This window comes from Eucyclogobius newberryi, unplaced genomic scaffold (genome assembly GCF_026437365.1).
Source record: "Eucyclogobius newberryi isolate DKJ021-1_F unplaced genomic scaffold, fEucNew1.0.hap1 SCAF_4, whole genome shotgun sequence".
NCBI lineage: Eukaryota > Metazoa > Chordata > Actinopteri > Gobiiformes > Gobiidae > Eucyclogobius > Eucyclogobius newberryi.
This window is the reverse complement of record NW_027316056.1, coordinates 1,652,554-1,671,929: the sequence shown is the minus strand read 5'-3', so window position 1 is coordinate 1,671,929 and position 19,376 is coordinate 1,652,554. Positions and strand designations below refer to the sequence as shown.

The 19,376-nt window shown below is 44.0% G+C and overlaps 1 protein-coding gene across 1 annotated transcript in view; it reads right to left on the bottom strand.

Moving 5' to 3' along the window:
- The window catches only part of LOC140377306 (piezo-type mechanosensitive ion channel component 2-like), a 196,398-nt gene that overhangs the window by 165,424 nt on the left and 11,598 nt on the right, over positions 1 to 19,376 (bottom strand). The window contains exons 5-10 of the mRNA XM_072462675.1: positions 19,210 to 19,324; positions 14,483 to 14,651; positions 6,098 to 6,308; positions 4,762 to 4,909; positions 1,294 to 1,416; positions 117 to 225 (exon numbers count right to left, since the gene is read on the bottom strand). Coding sequence (XP_072318776.1) covers positions 117 to 225; positions 1,294 to 1,416; positions 4,762 to 4,909; positions 6,098 to 6,308; positions 14,483 to 14,651; positions 19,210 to 19,324 — 875 coding nt within the window. The remainder of the gene's footprint in view (positions 1 to 116; positions 226 to 1,293; positions 1,417 to 4,761; positions 4,910 to 6,097; positions 6,309 to 14,482; positions 14,652 to 19,209; positions 19,325 to 19,376) is intronic.

Below are 19,376 nucleotides of genomic sequence, written 5' to 3'. Positions count from 1 at the left end.
GCACAAGCACACAGCTTCACTTGACACAGATAACGTTATGAAAATGTACTACTATTTGACCATGAGCATGCACAATGCTTCTGTTCCTTCACTTTCTATCAGTAGGACGCTCTCACCTGATTGGCTGACGGAGAACTGAAGAGTGGAGTATAGGTCAGTTACCAGTGCAGTGCTCTGAGTGGGCGGGCCATATGAACCAGAGGGACTGTGACTGGGTGAGGAGACCTGCACATAGGCAAGGCAAGGCAAGGCAAGTTTATTTGTAGAGCACATTTCATACACAAGGCAATTCAAAGTGCTTCACAGCAGGAAAAATGCATTCAAATCACAAAGAAATTACAGAAACAGAAATACAATAAAATTATCTGAATTAAAAATGATCAATCCAACTGATTGTTTAAACTAATAAAATCACAAACAAAAGAGAAGAGTGCAAAGAAAAAATCCTTTCAGTCATATGCGCAGCTAAACAAAACTGTTTTTAGCTTAGATTTGAACATTGTCAGAGTAGAAGCCTGTCTCACATCTTCAGAATTTGAGACAGGCTATAAAATATAAGCCATGTTTCAACTGGCCCTGATCCCCAGAGAACACTTTGGATTAGTTCTTTTAGTGACAGTGTGTCTCCATGCGATGGGCCTCGCTCAGTCCAGAGGCCTAGCTCATTAGTTATGTTGAGCCACATTTCGTATTCTAAATTGTACTTTTAAAACATAAGGTCAATCTCAGCACAAAAATACATTAATAATGAAAATGTTGTGTAAGAGTTCTTCTATTAAGAGTGTTTTTTTTAAAACTTCCTATAAGTTATCTGTTCTTTTCCTCTGTATCTACCTGCGTTGCAACAACAAATTTCATATCTTAGGCATATCTTATCTTATCTTAGATGGCTAAAACAAGAATAAACCAAATAATAAAACTAAACGACCTTTGCCTTTGTATGTTATCTCTCTATATCTTGTTCTGTGTCCCCTTTATCTTATTAAACAAATAAAAAACAGAATGGACATGAGGAGGAAACCGATGAAGCAGTTGGGGAAGCACCATAAGAGAGTCTGTTGGTCTGCACCAGGAGCAGAGAGTCACCTGCAGCCACAGAACACTGACACAGGGCGCAGAGGGGCGATGAGGCCGACACCAAACCTCCACCAGGGGCCCACAACCCAGCAGCCACAGCCGACCACTGCCCCTGGTACGGAGGGCTCCTCAGAGTTTCAGTGAGGGCCACAGTTTTAGACGTGGAATTTGGCAAGTCACAAACAGCATAAGAATGTAAAGCCAAAGAAGATGTACCTGTGCGCGCGTGCGACTCCACAACACCCTCTTGGCTTCAGCCGACAGCTCAAATACAGTTTCGTTTGGAGACTCCACAGGTTCCTCCCTCTCCATGCTGCTGCTCTCATCTCCATTTAGGAGCTACGCACAAGAAACACAATCCCACATACAAATGATGAGCATATTTTTAATGTAACTATGTAAAATTTGTCGGTCTGCCACAGGGCTGTGGCTCCGTAAAACTAAAGTTTGCGGACGACACCACCCTCATCGAGCTCATCTCGGATGGGGATGAGTCTGTCTACAGGAGGTGAACCTGCTGGTGTCCTGGTGCAGCAGTAACAACCTGGAGTTCAACTCCCAGAAGACAGTGGAGATGATCGTGGACTTCAGGCCCCCATCCCCCCCTCACTATCACAGACTCCCCCATCATCGCCATAAACTCCTTCCGCTTTCTCTGCACCATCATCACCAGGACCTCAAGTGGGAGCCACCATCAGCTCCTCATAAAGAAGGCCCAGCAGAGGATGTACTTCCTGCAGCAGCTGAGGAAAGCCAAGCTTTCAGTGCAGATGATCGTGCAGTTCTACACGGCCATCATTGAGTCCATCCTCACCTCCTCCATCACCTCCCCCATCACCTCCTCCATCACCTCCTCCATCACCTCCTCCATCACTGTGTGGTACGCTGGAGCCACAGCCAGGGACAAACAGAGACTACAGCGCATTGTGTGCTCTGCTGAGAAGGTGATCGGCTGCAGACTTCCATCTCTGCAGGACCTGAACGTCTCCAGGGCTCTGGGAAGTGCAGATCGGATCACCCTGGACACAGACTATTTGAGCCACTCCCCTCAGGCAGGAGGCTACGGTCCAACCAGAACCTTCCGCCACAAGAACAGTTTCTTTCCCTCTGCCGTTGGACTCATGAACACGTCCTAAAGACTGTCCCTTTAACCATAATAATAATTATTCACTCACAGCACTGTTTACTTTCTGCACTACATATGTAAATTGTACTTTTTATTTTTATTCTTATTTTTTTAATCTTATAGCGTGTTTTTTATTTTTATTCAATAGCAGATTTAAATTGTTTCTCTTTTGACTTACCGGTATTCCTTGTTCATTGTTTTATGTTGCACCAAATCACCAAGACAAGTTCCTATGTTTATGAATTCTGTTCATTGACAATAACAAATAAACCTTTTCTGATTCTGATTCTTATTCTGATTAGAGCGGTTTTGGCTCTTTTTCCCAAGAAGGGAGACCTGATGTTGTTGGACAACTGGACACCAGTCTCATTGCTTTGCACCGACTACCAAATAGTGGCATTATGGACAACTTCTTTCTCATTTGTGACATTATTGACATTGCAGGAGTAAAGGGGTTGGACGTGGGCCTCCTGTCGATTGACCAGAAGAAGGCTTTTGACAAGGTAGATCATAAATATTTATTTCACATAATGGATGTGATTGGCTTTCCCACACAATTTATTACACGGAATAGGACTCTATATGCAGGAGCTTCAGTGTTGGTAAGGGTAGGGGGTGGGCTCAGCCGGCCGGTGGCGATAAGTAGGGGCATTCAACAGGGTTCTCTTTTATCAGGAATGCTCTACGTCTTGCCGTTGAGCCTCTGCTCCATCAGCTCAGGAGTGGGTTGAGGGGACTTCTTCTTGAGCAGGCATCACATCCCTTTTGTGTGTCGGCATCCGCGGACGACATCACGGTGGTCATTGTGGGGCAATCGGATGTGGTGACCTTGCAGCAGATGCTGTGTCTGTATGAACGTGCCTCACCTCCTGTGCCCACATCTGAATAAATGTGGGCACAGCAGGTGAGACCTACCCTTCCAGCAGGACTGCAGTGGAGCACTGGTGGGATCAAGTGCTAGGGGTGTATCTGGGGAACGAGCTGTTTCAGGCCAAGAACTGGGGCGCCCGATTGTCTCGATGGACCTGGGTCCTGTCTTACTGGGGGAGAGTTTTGGTGGCTAATACTTTGGCTGCCTCTTATCTCTGGCACCGGTTCACTGTGTTATAACATCCAGAATCTGTAGTGGCAAAAATTCAAAGGAGGCTGGTGGATTTCATCTGGGGAGGTTTCCACTGGCGGTGCTTTACCTGCCCGTGGATGAAGAAGTCCAGGGGTTGGTGGACCTTTCTGGCCGTTTGGCAGCGTTTCTCCAGAAAACAGTACTGCGGTTCCTTTAGGGTCCTCAGCAGTTGTGGACGGAGACAGCGGCATCCTGCTGCAAGAAGTGAAGAGTTTGAAATGATAAACATCTATTCCTCCTGGACATCAAAAGACTGGATCCGTCCGGAACTTCAGGCTTTTTATTGCTCTGCGCTGAGAGCTTGGAGCCAGCGCATATGGATATGCTGGCCAGGAACCCCTGTTTTATAACCCCATGGAATCGAGTAGCTTGTTGGGTTCAGCACATGTGAGACAGGCGTTCGTTGCAGGACTGACCAAGGTGGTTGACTTGAGGACTGAACAAGGGTGGAAGTGTGCGGCTCAGCTGAGTCAGGAAACAGGGGTGAGGTCTGAGCCAGTGCTGCAGAGACAGTTGCAGGAGGTGCAGCGTGGACTCCTGTTGGGTTTCAGAGATGAACTGGGCCTTTACGGAGTCCTCCTTCCAAACCGGCTGGCGTCTTTCCCCTCTCTGTCTGTGAGGGCTACTGGAGGGGCACAAGACAACAATAGAGGCCTCCCAGAAATGTTCACAGTGGGAAAGAAGGACCTGTATCGCATCTCCACCAAAGTCCTTCACAAAGCCGCCCTGTTGTACGTTGTGCATGGGGTCGTGGCCACCAAAGACATTTGGCACGCTTTGACACTAGATCGGACAGCCGATCTAGGTCTCCGATCATCAGGAGACAGTGGAACATCTGTGGCTGTCCTGCCCACGGCTCGTTCCCCTGTTTGTACTCCTGCAAGTTTCGCTCCAGAGACTGGGCCAAACCCCATCCAGGGACCTGTTTGTGTTTAGACCCACAGATTCTCCAGCACAGCGTCGAACTATTATTTTTAGCAAACCTTTTACTGGGTCAGGCCAAAATGAGCCTTTGGCTCACTCAGAGGAACCCGGCAGCTGGGTCGGGCTGCTCGGACCCTGTGGAACTTTTAAAGAGACTGACCACTGCACGACTCAGACTTGAATACAGCACACTGGAGGGGGCGTTAGAGGAGTTTGAGAGTGTGTAGATGGTGAGGAGGGAGCGCTGTGTGCAGTGAGGGAGGAGGAGCTGCTTTTACTTTTGTAGATATGAAAAACAGGACTGATGATATTTGACTGAATTGTGGTGTGTGTTTTTAAAATGAGCTGTCCATAAATGTCATTGTAAAGTCAAAGTCTCTCTTCTCTCTGTGTCTCTCTCTTCTCTCTCTCTCTCACTGTCTTTATCTCTCCTCTCTCTCACTCTCTCTTTCTCTCTCTTCTCTCTATCGTTCTCTCTCTCTCTCTCTGCAGTGTCTCGACTCTAACTGACCTTGTTCCTGCGCAGGGCACACACACAGTGGAAGAGCAGCAGCACCATCAGAGGAGAACACAAGTGGAACCAGCGCAGCTCTGGGCTAAGCTGTAGCCTCCAGGGGGCGCTGCAGTCCACTCTCACCAACGGCACCACTCCAAACACACTGTGGAAGAAGAGTGTGACTTTAATCTTCAGAAAAACACAACAGAAACTCACACTTATAATCACAGTTACACCATAATCAGTGATAAAACATTTTGTATTTCGTGCAGAAACTGTTGAATCGCTGTTTTACCGCTGCGGCCGTGTGGGTTCATATCAAATGAGCAACAGATTTGCAACAATAATGATTATTATAGTTATGTGTGAAATGGTAAGATTTTCAAAACAACTTTTAAACAAAATCAAACCTGACTTTTTACACATACAACAAGAAAAAGAAACATAATACAAACAAACAAACAAACAAACTTTTTGATGGTGTTGAAGTAAGAGGAGTGGGACGTCCAAACTCCAACACACACATGAAAGTGGACAGAGTTATTCTCCTGTGGCCTAAAGAAGTACTAGTAAGTAAAAATAGTTTATTTCATGCATGTAGTGCTGCATATAATCTGTGCATCATAAAAGAAAACATTCAGATGGTCCCATGTCGTCTGTAATGGTGCTTTTGTTCAAAACGGCTTTATTTCATTGCAGTGGCACGTGTTTTTTCATCCAAATTAAGAACAAGGCAAAACAAAACTGTATAAAAGTGCATTTTTTCCCAAGTCTTTCCCTCAAAATGCTCAATTCTAATTAAAACTTTTTTTTGTCCAAAAAACGGAACAGATCAATGTATAATATATATAATACTGTATAATATATATATACTGTATACAAACAACAAATAGCTCTTTCTCACCCTCCGCAGGAAATCTCTATTCATCACCCTTCAAGCTCGGGTCCTCTACCAGAGGCCCCTGGGAGTTTGAGGGTTCTGCACAGTATCTTTGCTGTTCCTGCACTGTCCTTTTCTGGACGGAGATGTCCGATGTTTTTCCTGGGATCTGCCTAAGCCACTCCTCCAGTTTGGGGGTCACTGCCCCAAGTGCTCCGATCACTACGGGCACCACGGGCACCACTGATACCTTCAGGCTCCAGACCTTCTCCAGCTCCTCTCTGAGACCTTGGTATTTCTCTAGTTTATTTATTTATATTTATTTTTACGAGGAAAGTAGGACACATAGACACACTATTTGGTGTACCACATGTGGTTATAAACTTGTTATTGTTTTCTTACCCACGTCACCAGGGGCTTGGGTGACACTGCGCTCTGCATGTAAATGTAGTGTGGGAGGGGGAGCACTACCTGGCCGTGCTAGAGTTGACCACGGTGTCCTGTAGGATAGGCAGCTGACAGCAGTAGAACAACAGGAAGTGACAGGCAGAATATAGCAGTGACATCACAGACACGTAGCCAATCAGGACCGAGGACACCTGGCCTGACCACGCCCACCAGGAGCACAACACCTGGAAGCAGAGCAGGTAGGGCATGGAGGAGAGCGACGGGAACACGATACCTGCAGGAGAAGAGTGTAACATGTCAGGCAATGCCACATCTCTATGGAGACAAGCAGGTGTCATATTCAAAACAGAAAGTTTAGTGTACCTTTAAAGCAAGACACTACAGGCCGTCAGTTTATTCTCTCACCATAAATACATTGTCCAATCTGCACCTAAAGATGTTTTATTATTGACTGAATGCACTTTATCCATAGATGTCTCTTGGACATTGTAACAAATCCGGTTTCTTAACGACATACTTAGATTTTGATGGACATAAAGAGGATGGAGACGGCTGGTGTGGAGGACGACCTGGCAGAGTGGATCCTGGACGACCTCACAGACCGACCCCAGTTTGTGAGAGCCCGGGACTGTGTGTCTGACACTCGGACCTGCAGTGTGGGGGTGCCCCAGGGCACTGTCCTCGCGCCCTTTCTCTTCACCCTTTACACTGCAGACCTCAAACATGACACGGACAGCTGTGTCCTGCAGAAGTTCTCTGATGACTCTGCCATCATCGGACTCATCACGGACGACGATGATGCAGAGTACAGAGGACTGGAGCAGGACTTTGTGGACTGGTGTCAGCGGAACCACCTCCTCATCAACGTGGGGAAGACCAAGGAGATGGTGGTGGACTTCCACAGACGCCACGCCCCCCTCACCAGTGAACATCCAGGCAAGGGACATTGAGAGAGTGACTCATACAAGTACCTGGGTGTTCATCTGAACCACAAACTGGACTGGACTCATAACACAGACGCACTGTACAGGAAGAGCCAGAGTTGGCTCCACCTCCTGAGGAGACTCAGGTCTTTTGGATTGACAGGGCCACTCCTGAAGACCTTCTACGACTCTGTGGTGGCATCAGCTCCTGTAGGTGTGGTCTGCTGGAGCAGCAGCATCACAGAGAGGGAGAGGAAGAAGCTGGACAAAGTCATCAAGAAGTCCAGCTCCGTCCTGGGCTGTGCTCTGGACTCGGTGCAGGAGGTGGGGGACAAAAGGGTCCTGGCTAAATTCACATCTATGCTGGACCATGAGTCTCCCCCTGCAGGACACTCTGTCTGCTCTGGAGAGCAGCTTCAGTGACAGACTGATCCATCCTTCATATTCATTTGCAATTACTGTCGTACTCACACGCAATAATGTCACATTCATGTGCTCTCTACCTGTGCAACTCTACCTGCTCTGGTCGGGCTGGTAGGAGACTCTTGTAGCCACCCTTTACTTTTTCCAAAATGTTCTTAATTACACTGCTGCTCGTAGTTACGCACAACCACATACACTGCCCTTCCTTGTTCCACACTTAAAGGTCCCATAACATGCAAAATCGACTTTTCAGAGCTTTTAACCTTCTTGCATTGCTATTTGTGCTTCATATATGTCCAGAGTGTTTTTTTGATTGATTCCCGCAGTGTTTAGCTATAGTACAGACTATCTCCTTTCCTCCAATCTCCAAACTGACGGGCGGTGGGTGCAAGACCGCGTCATAAGGGCAAGCACGCGTCACCATCCCCCCTCTCCCGCCCCCTTCCCCCCGGCTCTGCGCTGAGGGGGGAAGGGAGGCTATTTAAGTTAGCAAACATGACTTATTTTGTTTGTTTGCTGCCGCGGACACAGCTCGTTATTTGTTTATTACTTTACTATTGAATAATGCCGCTATTCCCTCCATAAAAGAAGACGATGGAGAACTCACGCAAATTTCCAGAACATGTATAATGATTTTATTTACATGACGAGTGACGTATCATGACCTAATGTGTTACACATGGAGTACACGATGTATACTTTATGTTATATGCGTTATTACTACACTGTGGAGAGGGGTCGTATAGTCAGGACCGGCCCGTCGTCTTTCACCACCGCTAGAATCGAAAACGTGATTATTGAGTTAGTTTGTTTACACCCCCACCGTCTCCGGGGTGGGCGGGGCACACACGCGCACTCTGAGACTACATCACGGGTTGGGCGGGGGAGCCAGATCGCTCTTCGCAAGGGTGGGGGCGAATATCAAACCAAGCCGTTTGCATTTCCGGGTTGGTGAAGGGTCCAAGGTCTGGGTGATATTTCTGAACTATTATGTTAAGGGTGTTGCACAACCCTTATTATGATCAATGATACACTTAGGATAGAAAAGCATGTTATGGCACCTTTAATGGACAATTGCAGGCACAATGTGCATTACGATTCACGCTGAGGACTTAAGAACTTTTCTATCTGGATCATTTCATTCATATGAATTACTGACATTGAATTTGCATTTAAGTATAGGATGATGTACATATCTCTAATCTCGATTGTAAATAAGTGAATGGCCCTCCGAGGCTTTTGACTTACTCGAGAGCCGCATGTAGAATCTGAACTAGCCCAAAAACAACAATTATAACTATCTTTAAAGCCGCACGCGGCGATAAAGGCCCTCGCCCCCCTTGTGACCGCGGGGTACGAGCCACCACAAAGAGACCTCTAATCCCCCCTACATCACCCCTCCCCCACAAACAAAACAAACATTATTTTACTTCATTCAACATTTTCACGACTGCACGGTCCGACATAGAGTTATGTCCCCACTGGCTTTTATGTTCTTTTGTTTACAATGGTGAGAAAGCGATATAAGTTTGTTATCTTCAGTTTTGGAGCAGGACCACACCCCTTTCACATCCAAATGATTGCCATTCTACTTTAGAGCATAATATACAGTGGTGGGTTCTGTATCCTTCTCCTGTAATGAACCTTAGAGCTGAACCTCAGAGCTGAGTGATAAACAGAGTTCAGAGGTTTTAGCACTGTTGCTGTAGAATGCATATATATATATATATATATATATATATATATATATATATATATATATATATATATATATATATCGTATCCTCCTCAGAGGCCTTTTCTGGAAAGTCGTGGTTAATCTGTTTCAAACACAAGGTTTCTATTTCTGACATTGAAATGTGATTTACAGAAGCACTTTGGTCAGTTTCAGAGTCATTTCCTTTCAATTACCCAGCCTAAGATTGTTTTAACTGCATAGGGACCATCATCTATACTGTGGATGATTTCCCAAGGTTCCATAGCCTTGTAAGCATTTGCTCCAATCAAAAGTCCAACATCTGCATCTACTTCTGGCAGTTCTACACCATACAAATGTGGCCACTTTTCTAAGTCTTGTTGCATAGGAATGCTTTCTTTAGAAACTGGGATGTCCTTGTGAGTGTACGTGTCAGGTAAATCAATGTACACATTCTCTTTTACACCACAAACTTCTAAGCCTGAAACTATATAACTAGGCTCTACCTTTTTCTGACCCACGGTGCGAAGAAGGATTTGCGTTTTCTTTCCTTCTATGCCAAGTTGTCTCATAAGTTTCTCTGAGCAGAAAGTTGCTTCACTGCCATTGTCCAAAAATGCATACGTTTCTATAGTTTTGTTGCTTTTCTTAAGCTTAACATGAACTGGCACAACGTCCCCGGTAGCACCACATGTACCACCTGTGACAGGAATAGGACTCGTGACTTCAGTGTTTGAGTTTACAGTGGCATTGTTGAGATTGTCCTGTACAGCTTCATCCACTGTTTTATCGTAATGAAGCATATTTGGATGTCTCTTGGAACAATAGTCACATTGGATTTGTTTCTTACAGTCTTTACTCATATGCCCTTGTGTCAAACACAAAAAACAGAGTCCTTTTCCCTTAAGAAACTCAAATCTTTCCTTTTGAGGCCGTTGAGTGTTTTTTCTCATGCAGTACAGTACCTGCAGTTTTTTCTGAAAAGCATCAGCTAATGGACACAAGTTGCCTTTATTAGCATCTGGCATGCTTTCTCTTGTTGCAGGTGCCACACTAGTAGTAAAAGCACTGCCCTTTGCTCTAAATGCCTTGTTTGGATTCATGCTTTGCTTGACTTTGTCATCAGCATCTTTAATGTTACCAAATAAAGGATCTAAAGCTATTTTAGCTTGTCTGTTCACAAATCGAACTAGATCTGAAAACTTTACTCTCCTCCCAGATGTTTCCTGAATGTCAAAGGCAAAGACTCTCCACATTTCTCTCATCTTGTAAGGTAACTTGGAAACTACGACTCTTAGGTTTGTTGGGTTGTCAAGTTCCTCAAGGTGATTAATGTCCTGCATTGCATTGTTACAACCAGTAAGAAATAGAGAGTAACTGTAGAGTTTTTGCATCATCTGCCTTTACCTGAGGCCAGTTTACAGCTCTATTCAGGTAAGCATTTGCAATTTTGATCTCATTGCCATAGTGATAGTGTAGAAGTTTAATTGCCTCTTTGTACCCAAGCTGAGGCATCATGTGCTGACAACTTCTAACTAAGTCTTTCACCTCTTGTAAACTGCAAGATAATAAATCCTGTCACTGTCATCATCAGTTTTGCTACTGATTGTCTTCTCAAATGCTTAAGAACAGGTTTGAACTCTAAGGATCACCACTGAAAATAGGCTCTGAGGTAAGTTTGCATTTCTGTAATGTAATTCTGTTTTAGCTTTACTTCACACAAGTTAACTGTATTGTTCATTTCTACTTGTTGAGTGGGGATCTCCTGTTTAAACATTTGAGGTCTATTTAAGCTGTGAGCATTCGGCTGTTCATTATTAGTCACAACAGAGGGAACTTTGACCTTCTGGTAACCCATAGGTGAGTGTTCACGTTGGCTGGTTACACATCTATTTTAACTTTCTTCATACTCACATTCCTCCAACACCTTTATCTTTGCTGTAAAAGCAGCAATCTGAGTTTCTTGGCCTTTAACTTCAGCTTCTCGAATTCCAAAGCTTGTTTTTCTTGGAGCTTCTCTGCTTGAGCAACAAGAGCAGCTCGTTCTGCTTGTTACTTACAATTTTTCATCATAGTACTTATCTTGTTCATTTTTGGAGTCAATTGAGAAGCTTTGCTCTTCTTGCGTTCATTTGTCTGTGCTGTGCGTCTTCTAAACCTTTTTCCGTGCACCTTGGCACTCTCTTGTGGACATCCTCGACACTGCACTCATTTTCTTTTGCTCTGGTTTCTTGCGTCTCCTCGTCCTCCATTTTGGCTCAGTTTAACCCGTAATATTCATTGGGAATCAACAGCAGTTCAAGTAAAGTAGTCTATGAGACAAAGTGTGCTTCGTCATCTAACAAAGACTACAACATTCCTGTTGTCTCACATTTCTCTTCATCGCAAGTTACCAGTTCGTAGTTTTCTTTCTTTTTATTGTAACACGCGTTCTTGTGCGCGTGTTCGTTTGTCGTGGGTGTGGAATAATGCCAGGAGAAGGACAGCTCCTCAGGAAAGCACTTTATTTATCGGTTCCGAACTTTCATTCAACAGGTTAACATGGTAGACCGAACTCTCTTCCTCTTTCTTACCCACGTGACCACCCGTGAGCAATATCCTTCCGCCCCACAAATAGTTCCATCTAGGGATGTGTACCGCTACGATGGACCGGATCTGGACTTGTAAAAACGTTTCGGTTCAGGTCCAAAAAAAACGAAACCCGGTGATTCAGTCTTGGACTCATGAAAATATCTAGCTCTCACAGACTATATCCTGTACGTTCTAGAATCTAAACCATCTTAAACCTTCCATTGATCGCAAAATTCGTGCTGGAAAAGACGTACACACTAACATGCATCGTCAATGGCGCACACGAACCCTAATTAGCGACGCACGCGTCTTCTGGGCAGAAGTTGAAGCCGGCGAAATAAGTTTAAAGACGCGAGGGACGGGAGCGCCTCGTACGTGTCGAGCTGCGCAGAACCGTGTGTCCACATGTGAACATTGAAGTGAAGCCGGTGAGATCGCTGGCTTTATTTGAACTGTTTTAAGCTGTGGCCGCCGCGTGCGATGTTGTGATGGTTAATGTGCTGTGGGCGTGGCTGTGTGTTAAAGGGGCGGGGTCAGCGTGGTCTTGTCTGGGTCTTTGGTCTTTGTGTAAATAGATGAAATAACTGAAGTGTTATGTTGTGGTGTGATGTATTTGGCATTAAGTAAATACAAAGTAAAGTCAAAGTAATATTACTTAATTGCTGCATTCATTAATTGGAGTTTATATTTTGTAATAGTATTTTGTATTTGTATTCTACAGTTAAATATGGTCTGGTGTTTAATGCTGCTAATGTGATGTATTATTTTGATGTGTTGTGTAAAATATTTTCATATTCTACTTTTGATACTGCTATAGTTCTATAAGTTGATGCTTTTTAGTCGTTCAAGTTGACTTTTATGATAGTTTTTGTAACTCTGTTATTTAATTATTGACACTGGTGTTTTGTGTTTGAAGGTTTTTATCTGACTTTTGATGCTAAAGGATCTGAACATTAAAGAGTGAAATGTGTCTAAAGATGAAACATTGCATCAGATGAAACAGCTGCTTTGACCCTTGACCCTTGAGTCTTGAGTTGTTCCTCAAGTAATGTGTGTTACCTGTTAAGCTATAGTTTAGCAGCTAGCTCGTAGCTTGTGATTTGTAAGTTGTAACTTATGTTAAAACAGTGAATAAACTAGATAAATTGAGTTTATTTCACTGCAGTTAAGCCTTGTTTGATGGTTGTCCTTGTTCATGTGTCTTCAACTTAATTTAGTCAAGTAGCTTGTGTTATGCTGTTATAACATTATGCAAAAATGGCATGAGTTCAGCCGGATTCATTAGGTCCAGACCTGAACCTGAACCTCTGGATTCGAATCCGGACTTGAACCTGAACGTGGGTTTAGGTATACATCCCTAGTTCCATCCAAATAGTCTTACATTATTTTGCCACAATGTTGGGCTCCTCCGCGGCTCGAGCTCTAGTTGAGCGCGGTCGTTTTACTTAATGTAGAGGATCATCTTCGTTCCTTGCTTCCCTGTTTTGACTTCTTGAATGCATGAGCCTGTTTTACCCGTAGGACCACGGATGTCGTCGCAGCAGGTAAAACAACCGTGTTGCTCCAGCCATCTCTCTTTATTCACACAGTTTAGAACAGAACAAACGTCTTCACCTGTTTTACATGAGCATAACAGCCAGGGAACAGTAGTGCACCCCCAAATGTCCAAAACATGCACACATATCAAAACAAAACACTTACATATATATGTGTGAGTGTGTGTGTGTGTGACGGTGCGTCCTAACTGCCCCGTCATTTCTCCACCCGGCGTGCCTTCCCAGCTGCCTCACGGCGCACGCTCTTGGCGTTTGCGGATCGCCCGTTAACTGCATCATGGCCCGTCACTTCCCCGAACTGTTTCCCCACTGCCCGGACACTTTCCCCCACTGCCTGGACACTTTTCCACTGCCGGACACTTTCCCCCACTGCCTGGACACTTTCCCCCACTGCCTGGATACTTTTCCACTGCCGGACACTTTCCCCCACTGCCTGGACACTTTCCCCCACTGCCTGGATACTTTTCCACTGCCGGACACTTTCCCCCACTGCCTGGACACTTTCCCCCACTGCCTGGATACTTTTCCACTGCCGGACACTTTCCTCCACTGCCTGGACACTTTCCCCCACTGCCTGGATACTTTTCCACTGCCGGACACTTTCCCCCACTGCCTGGACACTTTCCCCCACTGCCTGGATACTTTTCCACTGCCGGACACTTTTCCCCACTGCCCGGACACTCGGCGCCTAAGCACCACACTCACCTGCTGCTGCTTTTGCTGCCTCCTGTGGGCCAACCAGAGGCACTGCCGAGAGGACTCGACCGTTTCATTGAAATGTGTGTTTTATGTATTATTGTTCCCTGTGTTATTAATGTGTGAGCCAAATGGAGGGCTATGGAGACTTCATTTTAAGTTAAAGGGACAATATGATTTTGGGGGTTTGTGTTGATTCATGCCATTTGTGTGTTTCACCCCCGTCCTTTGTTAATTGGTTGGCCCAGGGGAGGGGCTATTATTGGGGGACAGAGCATGTCTGCTCACTGTAAATATTCTACCACTGCTTTGTGGACTGGCTGTAAATAAAAATCTCCCAAGCATAAGTTTTTCGACTGAGCCATCATCTTTTCACAGAAGCTAAAACGAGCCTGTGACAGCCCAATATATTTCATTTACATTTGACCTGTGTCGCACATTCATACTCCCTGAGCTCCATAAATAACCAGCTCTCCTGCATTTGTCCTATCGCATCAATTGCCATAATGCTAACCCATCTTGCAAATAAGAAGAGTGCTACACCTGGATACTGTATATTCAGCAGTGTCTGGTGACCTCTGACCTGTGAGTCCCAGCAGAGTGGTGAGCAGGACCTGGCCCCCAGTGGATGTCATGTTCCCCAACACGTCTTTGATCTGCCTTAGAGCAGACTCCAGCTCCACGCAGAGCCTGTTTGTCTTCTGCTCTGGTCCTGTGCTCATGTCCAAGGGCTCCAGCTCCGAGTCGCTGTCCTGCCATTAGAGGAGACATATTCTGAGAGTTTACCCTCGTTACAGCAGTGATTTTTTTTCTCATTAGTTACAGTAATCATGTATTGTCCCGCAACAGAGGCTCCAGTGCTCAGAAAATTGCTGTTTTCACCAACCCCCTGTCCCCGCCCACATCCCTGTACTCACTTCACATGTGGAGATCTAAAATGCCACATAAACATCTGTTGCTTGTTACTGGGAAATGACATTATTAAGAGATCATCACTTCTCCACTTTTGAACAGGAAGTCAATGGACTTGTTTCTGTTATTAAGCCGATTTAGATGAATCTTGCAGTTCACACTGAACAAAATGTCAAATGATGATCTATTAATGTTGAATACAAAGAACCTGAAAAGTGCATATAATATTTAACACACACACAATCACCAATGTAAGCCTTATCTATTTCAAGGGGTACAACATTCACATGTGCTTACTTAACCCGAGACACAACAGGAAAAACTCTTTTTGCATTTGACAATGTTTTGCTTTCACTTGGAAATAACTTTATCAAATCTGCACATTTTTTTTTTTATTATTTCATTGAATCCACTTCATCCACTTCAGACACATTGTAACTCGAAAGGCCGTTTCCAAATGCATTTTTCTCCCACAAAGACATCAAAGATCAGCCAACTGACAAAAAAATTGAAAAAAATTGGTTCCGCCCACAACGGCCGACTCCCTATGGGGTTTAGGGCGGGGTCATAATATTTTTTTTTACCTATCCTGACATGAGGTTTGTAACAAGTTTCATAAGTATACGAGGAAAAAGGCCCGTCATTGCCATAATGTAGTTTGAATTTGAGGGGGGGGGAAGGAATGACAGAATTTTATTTTTTTTCGTTCACGTGACTTTTTATGGAAAGAGTGATGTGATTTTGTCACATTGTGTTACAAATGAACCTGTTTCCTACGACAAACACTAGTGTTTGATCCAACATGGCCTCCGTCCTATGAAGGCGTCGGGCTCCAATTGGCCCCATGTTAAAACATTTTTAAGGTGGCGCTACTGAGCCGTCTTTCAATCTTTTTTTCATGGAATATTCCCTCAAAATTAGAGCTCACTGAGTTAAAAGCAATTTTCAGTAAGTATAAGTCAAATAGTGGTATTAAATAAGATAAATCTCTGTGATTGTGATCTTTAAATTCTTTTTTAATGACATGTTTTATGCAATACTTCATAAAAAGGGACATTTACAGGCACCCACATGTTGTTTTCATTTTATATTCACAAACTTTCTTTCGTAGCTCAGGAGATGTTGACTTCAAGTGCAATCTCTCATTTGTCTAGGAGTGTTCGATTGTAGAAAAAGAATCAGTTGTGGTCATCTGGACGCTCTGCAGATTGAGAACGTCTTGTGTCCAAATGACCACAACTTACTCTTTTTCTACAATTGTTGACTTCAATTAATATTCAAAATCATCCATTTGCTTCATAGCAAGAACATATGTGCAATTGATTTAACAAAAATGTCACATGTTCCAGAAGGAGTGGAGAAGCACAAGCCTCACATCGGATCATACTGAGTGTGGGAAACACAGCAGCTCCCATCCGTGTCATTGTGCCCACTGTTTCAACTTTGATGATTAAAAACATAAAGAACCGATAAGTGTTATCGCCCAAACAAGGATGAGGAAGTGATATGTTTGTCCTTTTCTGGTTAATTATATTAGATATTTGTATTGGATAATGAGTAAAATTGCCAGAATTAGCCAAAAGACATCTTTTCATCTGTGGTCCCATGGTCATGATGAATACTTTACATTAACAGTACTGGTACATTCCTGATGGACTGTTCAAATATTGTCTATTATTAAGATATGCATTTATCAATAACTCTTGGCCCTTGTCTAAACTACAGTGATAGCAGGTTTTATACAGAATGATAATGATCCACTCAAATCCAATGTGGTTGTTGTCGACAGTCTGCAGAGCCACACGTATTGATCTGCCACAGGGGCAGAGCCAAACGGAGCGGGGCAAATGAAAACCGATTGCTTTCAGAGCGGCTCCTCAGGTTGTTCATTATTCTTACTGAGTCTGTACTAACAAGGTTATGGCTGGAACGGTCAGAGACATCCTGTTGCAGAGCCACAGACAGGAGTCCAGAGAACACACCGTCCAGAGACCCAAAAGCTGTTTGGATTGACCCCGGACCCCAGGCCGCTTCGCTTCAGAGCGCTTTGGACAGTTTCATGTCATCGCAGAATGAGTTACATCAGTAACTGACCTCACAGAAACATAACTATATGTTTCTAATAAATAAAATCTAAACCTTAATTGAATTATACTTTTTAATTATGGGGAAAATCTCAGTGATTCACAAAAAGACATTTGGTATTTCCAAGTTTATGTGTGAGAATTGGCTCAACAGGAACAGGTTTTTCCTTATTTATTTCACTTCTCTGCAAAGCCTCTAGGCTGCGTTTTAACCTTTATGTCATGCATTGGCTTTGGATCATACATATGAATCATGTAACAAGAAACAGCTGATGCTTACATGCCTTGTTAGCTTTGTTTTGCTAAGTCTGTGGGCTCAACATATAAGTTAGAATATGGTGGGCAAACCATCAACTATTATTTGGTGAGAAATCATTATTTTCTGTTTTTAGCTGCTTTTTGTTTTGGCTTGTGTTCTCTCGTTCCCTATAGGACCTTTTCACCATGGGCTTCACTTATCCTTCATTCATTCTCTATGGGTAACAAGCGAAGTCTTACTGAAACTAATCCAGAATTTAGAAGAATAATGTAATTTTAACCAAACAAGACTTTATTAAAATAAACGTCCCATTTGGTCAAATTGGTCCATTTCCACATCAAGTCTGCATGTCATCTTTTTCCATTTGTCTGATGTCTGTTACTATGTCAGTCTAGTCCTTGATTGTTGGTGCTGTTTGTGTCATTTCTTTGTGATGGCCTTTTTTCCTGCCGCCAAAAGTAGGTTCCAAAGGTATCCATGTATTGTGTCCATGGCAGGAGTTTTGAGGCCCAAATACATCGATTTAGAAGAGAGGGACAGTCCAAAAACATGTAATAATGGTTTGCCTCCTGTCAAAGTTATTATTTTCTTGTGAATAATGGGCACTATGACATGGTGTTAAGAAAAAACATTTTTCCAGCCAAATTCTACCCAGAAATGTAATTTTGTGGTCCTCCACTGAGATGTACATATTTTCCCACTCTTCATCTGTCAAAACAACGTTACCCTCACTTTTTTTTAAATATATTTAGTAGAGTAGCTGTCAAGTTTAGAAATCCATTGGTATGATTTAGGTATTATTCCCCTTGAAAGTTCAGATTTATTTAAGCCTTGATCTAAATTTCCATCAGAGGGTTATAATGTTAACTCAGCTCAGTAGTCTACCGCTACACACGGCGCTTGCGGCGCTCTGTCAAAATGTAAACTACATTATACGTCAGGAACAACGCGGACACCTAAATAAGAAAGGACCCCAAGAATCTTGGGTCCAGATGGCTCCTGCCAAGAGACCATGGATCTATAATATTATCGCAAGAGACACGCTTACGACGCAGACTTTTAACTCTGGGCTAAAGTATCAGTCCAAGTGTGGTCCGAGCTTTCACGAAGGCCGGAATCATCACTGAAGGTTACAGCAGCGACACTGACTCGGAGATGGACCCGGGGATCCGGGATGAAGAGTGGCTCCAGCTCCACAGTCTCCCTCACGTCCGTCTGTAGGAGTCAGATCCTTCACTCTGGAACTCCTCCAGCTTTATACTTTTTCCTCAAGGAGGTTTTTTGTGGTTTTTCCTGGCCGAGAAGGAGAGTCTAAGGACAGAGGACTCTGGGACATCGTCTCCCACCACCACAGACATTGCTTAATTCATTTTTCACTGTGGCCATCAGAGGCAACCGTTGTTGTGATTTTGGGCGTTACAAAAATAAATTGAATTGAATTGAAAAGGTCTTTCTTTAGAGAACTAATTTACAATTTCAACTACTATTTAGACACAATTCAAATTGAACATGTAAATAATTCTGCTGGACACAATAGCCCATTGTGCAGCAGCAGAGCAGGAGCCTGGGGAGAGGGTCAGAACACTCACTGGTCAGATGGTCAGTCGGCACTAAGGCCACTGCAAAGTCCAGGAAGAGCCTGGTGCACCGACTGATCAAGAGCCCGTTTTAATCACTAAGAGCTTTGGTCAAGTTTTAGCGAAGGCTTGTCATGCGGAGGTGCCTGTCACGCTGGCAATGTCATATATCGAGTGTCTGGAGAGTCTGTCAGTGTGGTCCAATGGATTTGGTTTCTCCATCTGGCGGATCACTAAGCACGCACAAAATGTATGATTCATGTCAGCAAAATTGTTAAATTGAAGAATTGAGTTTTGTGATTTCGGTCATGTCTGTGATTTTATAGCATGTTTTTCCTGTTGTGGGAAGCACTTTGAATTGCCTTGTGTACGAATTGTGCTCAACAAATAAACTTGCCTAGAAAAAGGCACAAGACCACCTGCAGAGGGTGAAAAGGTGAACCTGTGGAATTATGGCTCAATTGGAATAGTTTTCTACCTGAGGAGAAGGTCCAAGTTGAGAGCTGAGTCTCCATGTGATCAGACCCACCAGCAGCACGGCCAGGTCCGGAGCAGTGTGTCGCACCACTGAGCCTGCGTCACTGCCTGCAAGACTGAAGAGAACACACATCCTGAAAGAACCTGGGAGTATTATAAGTCAACGCC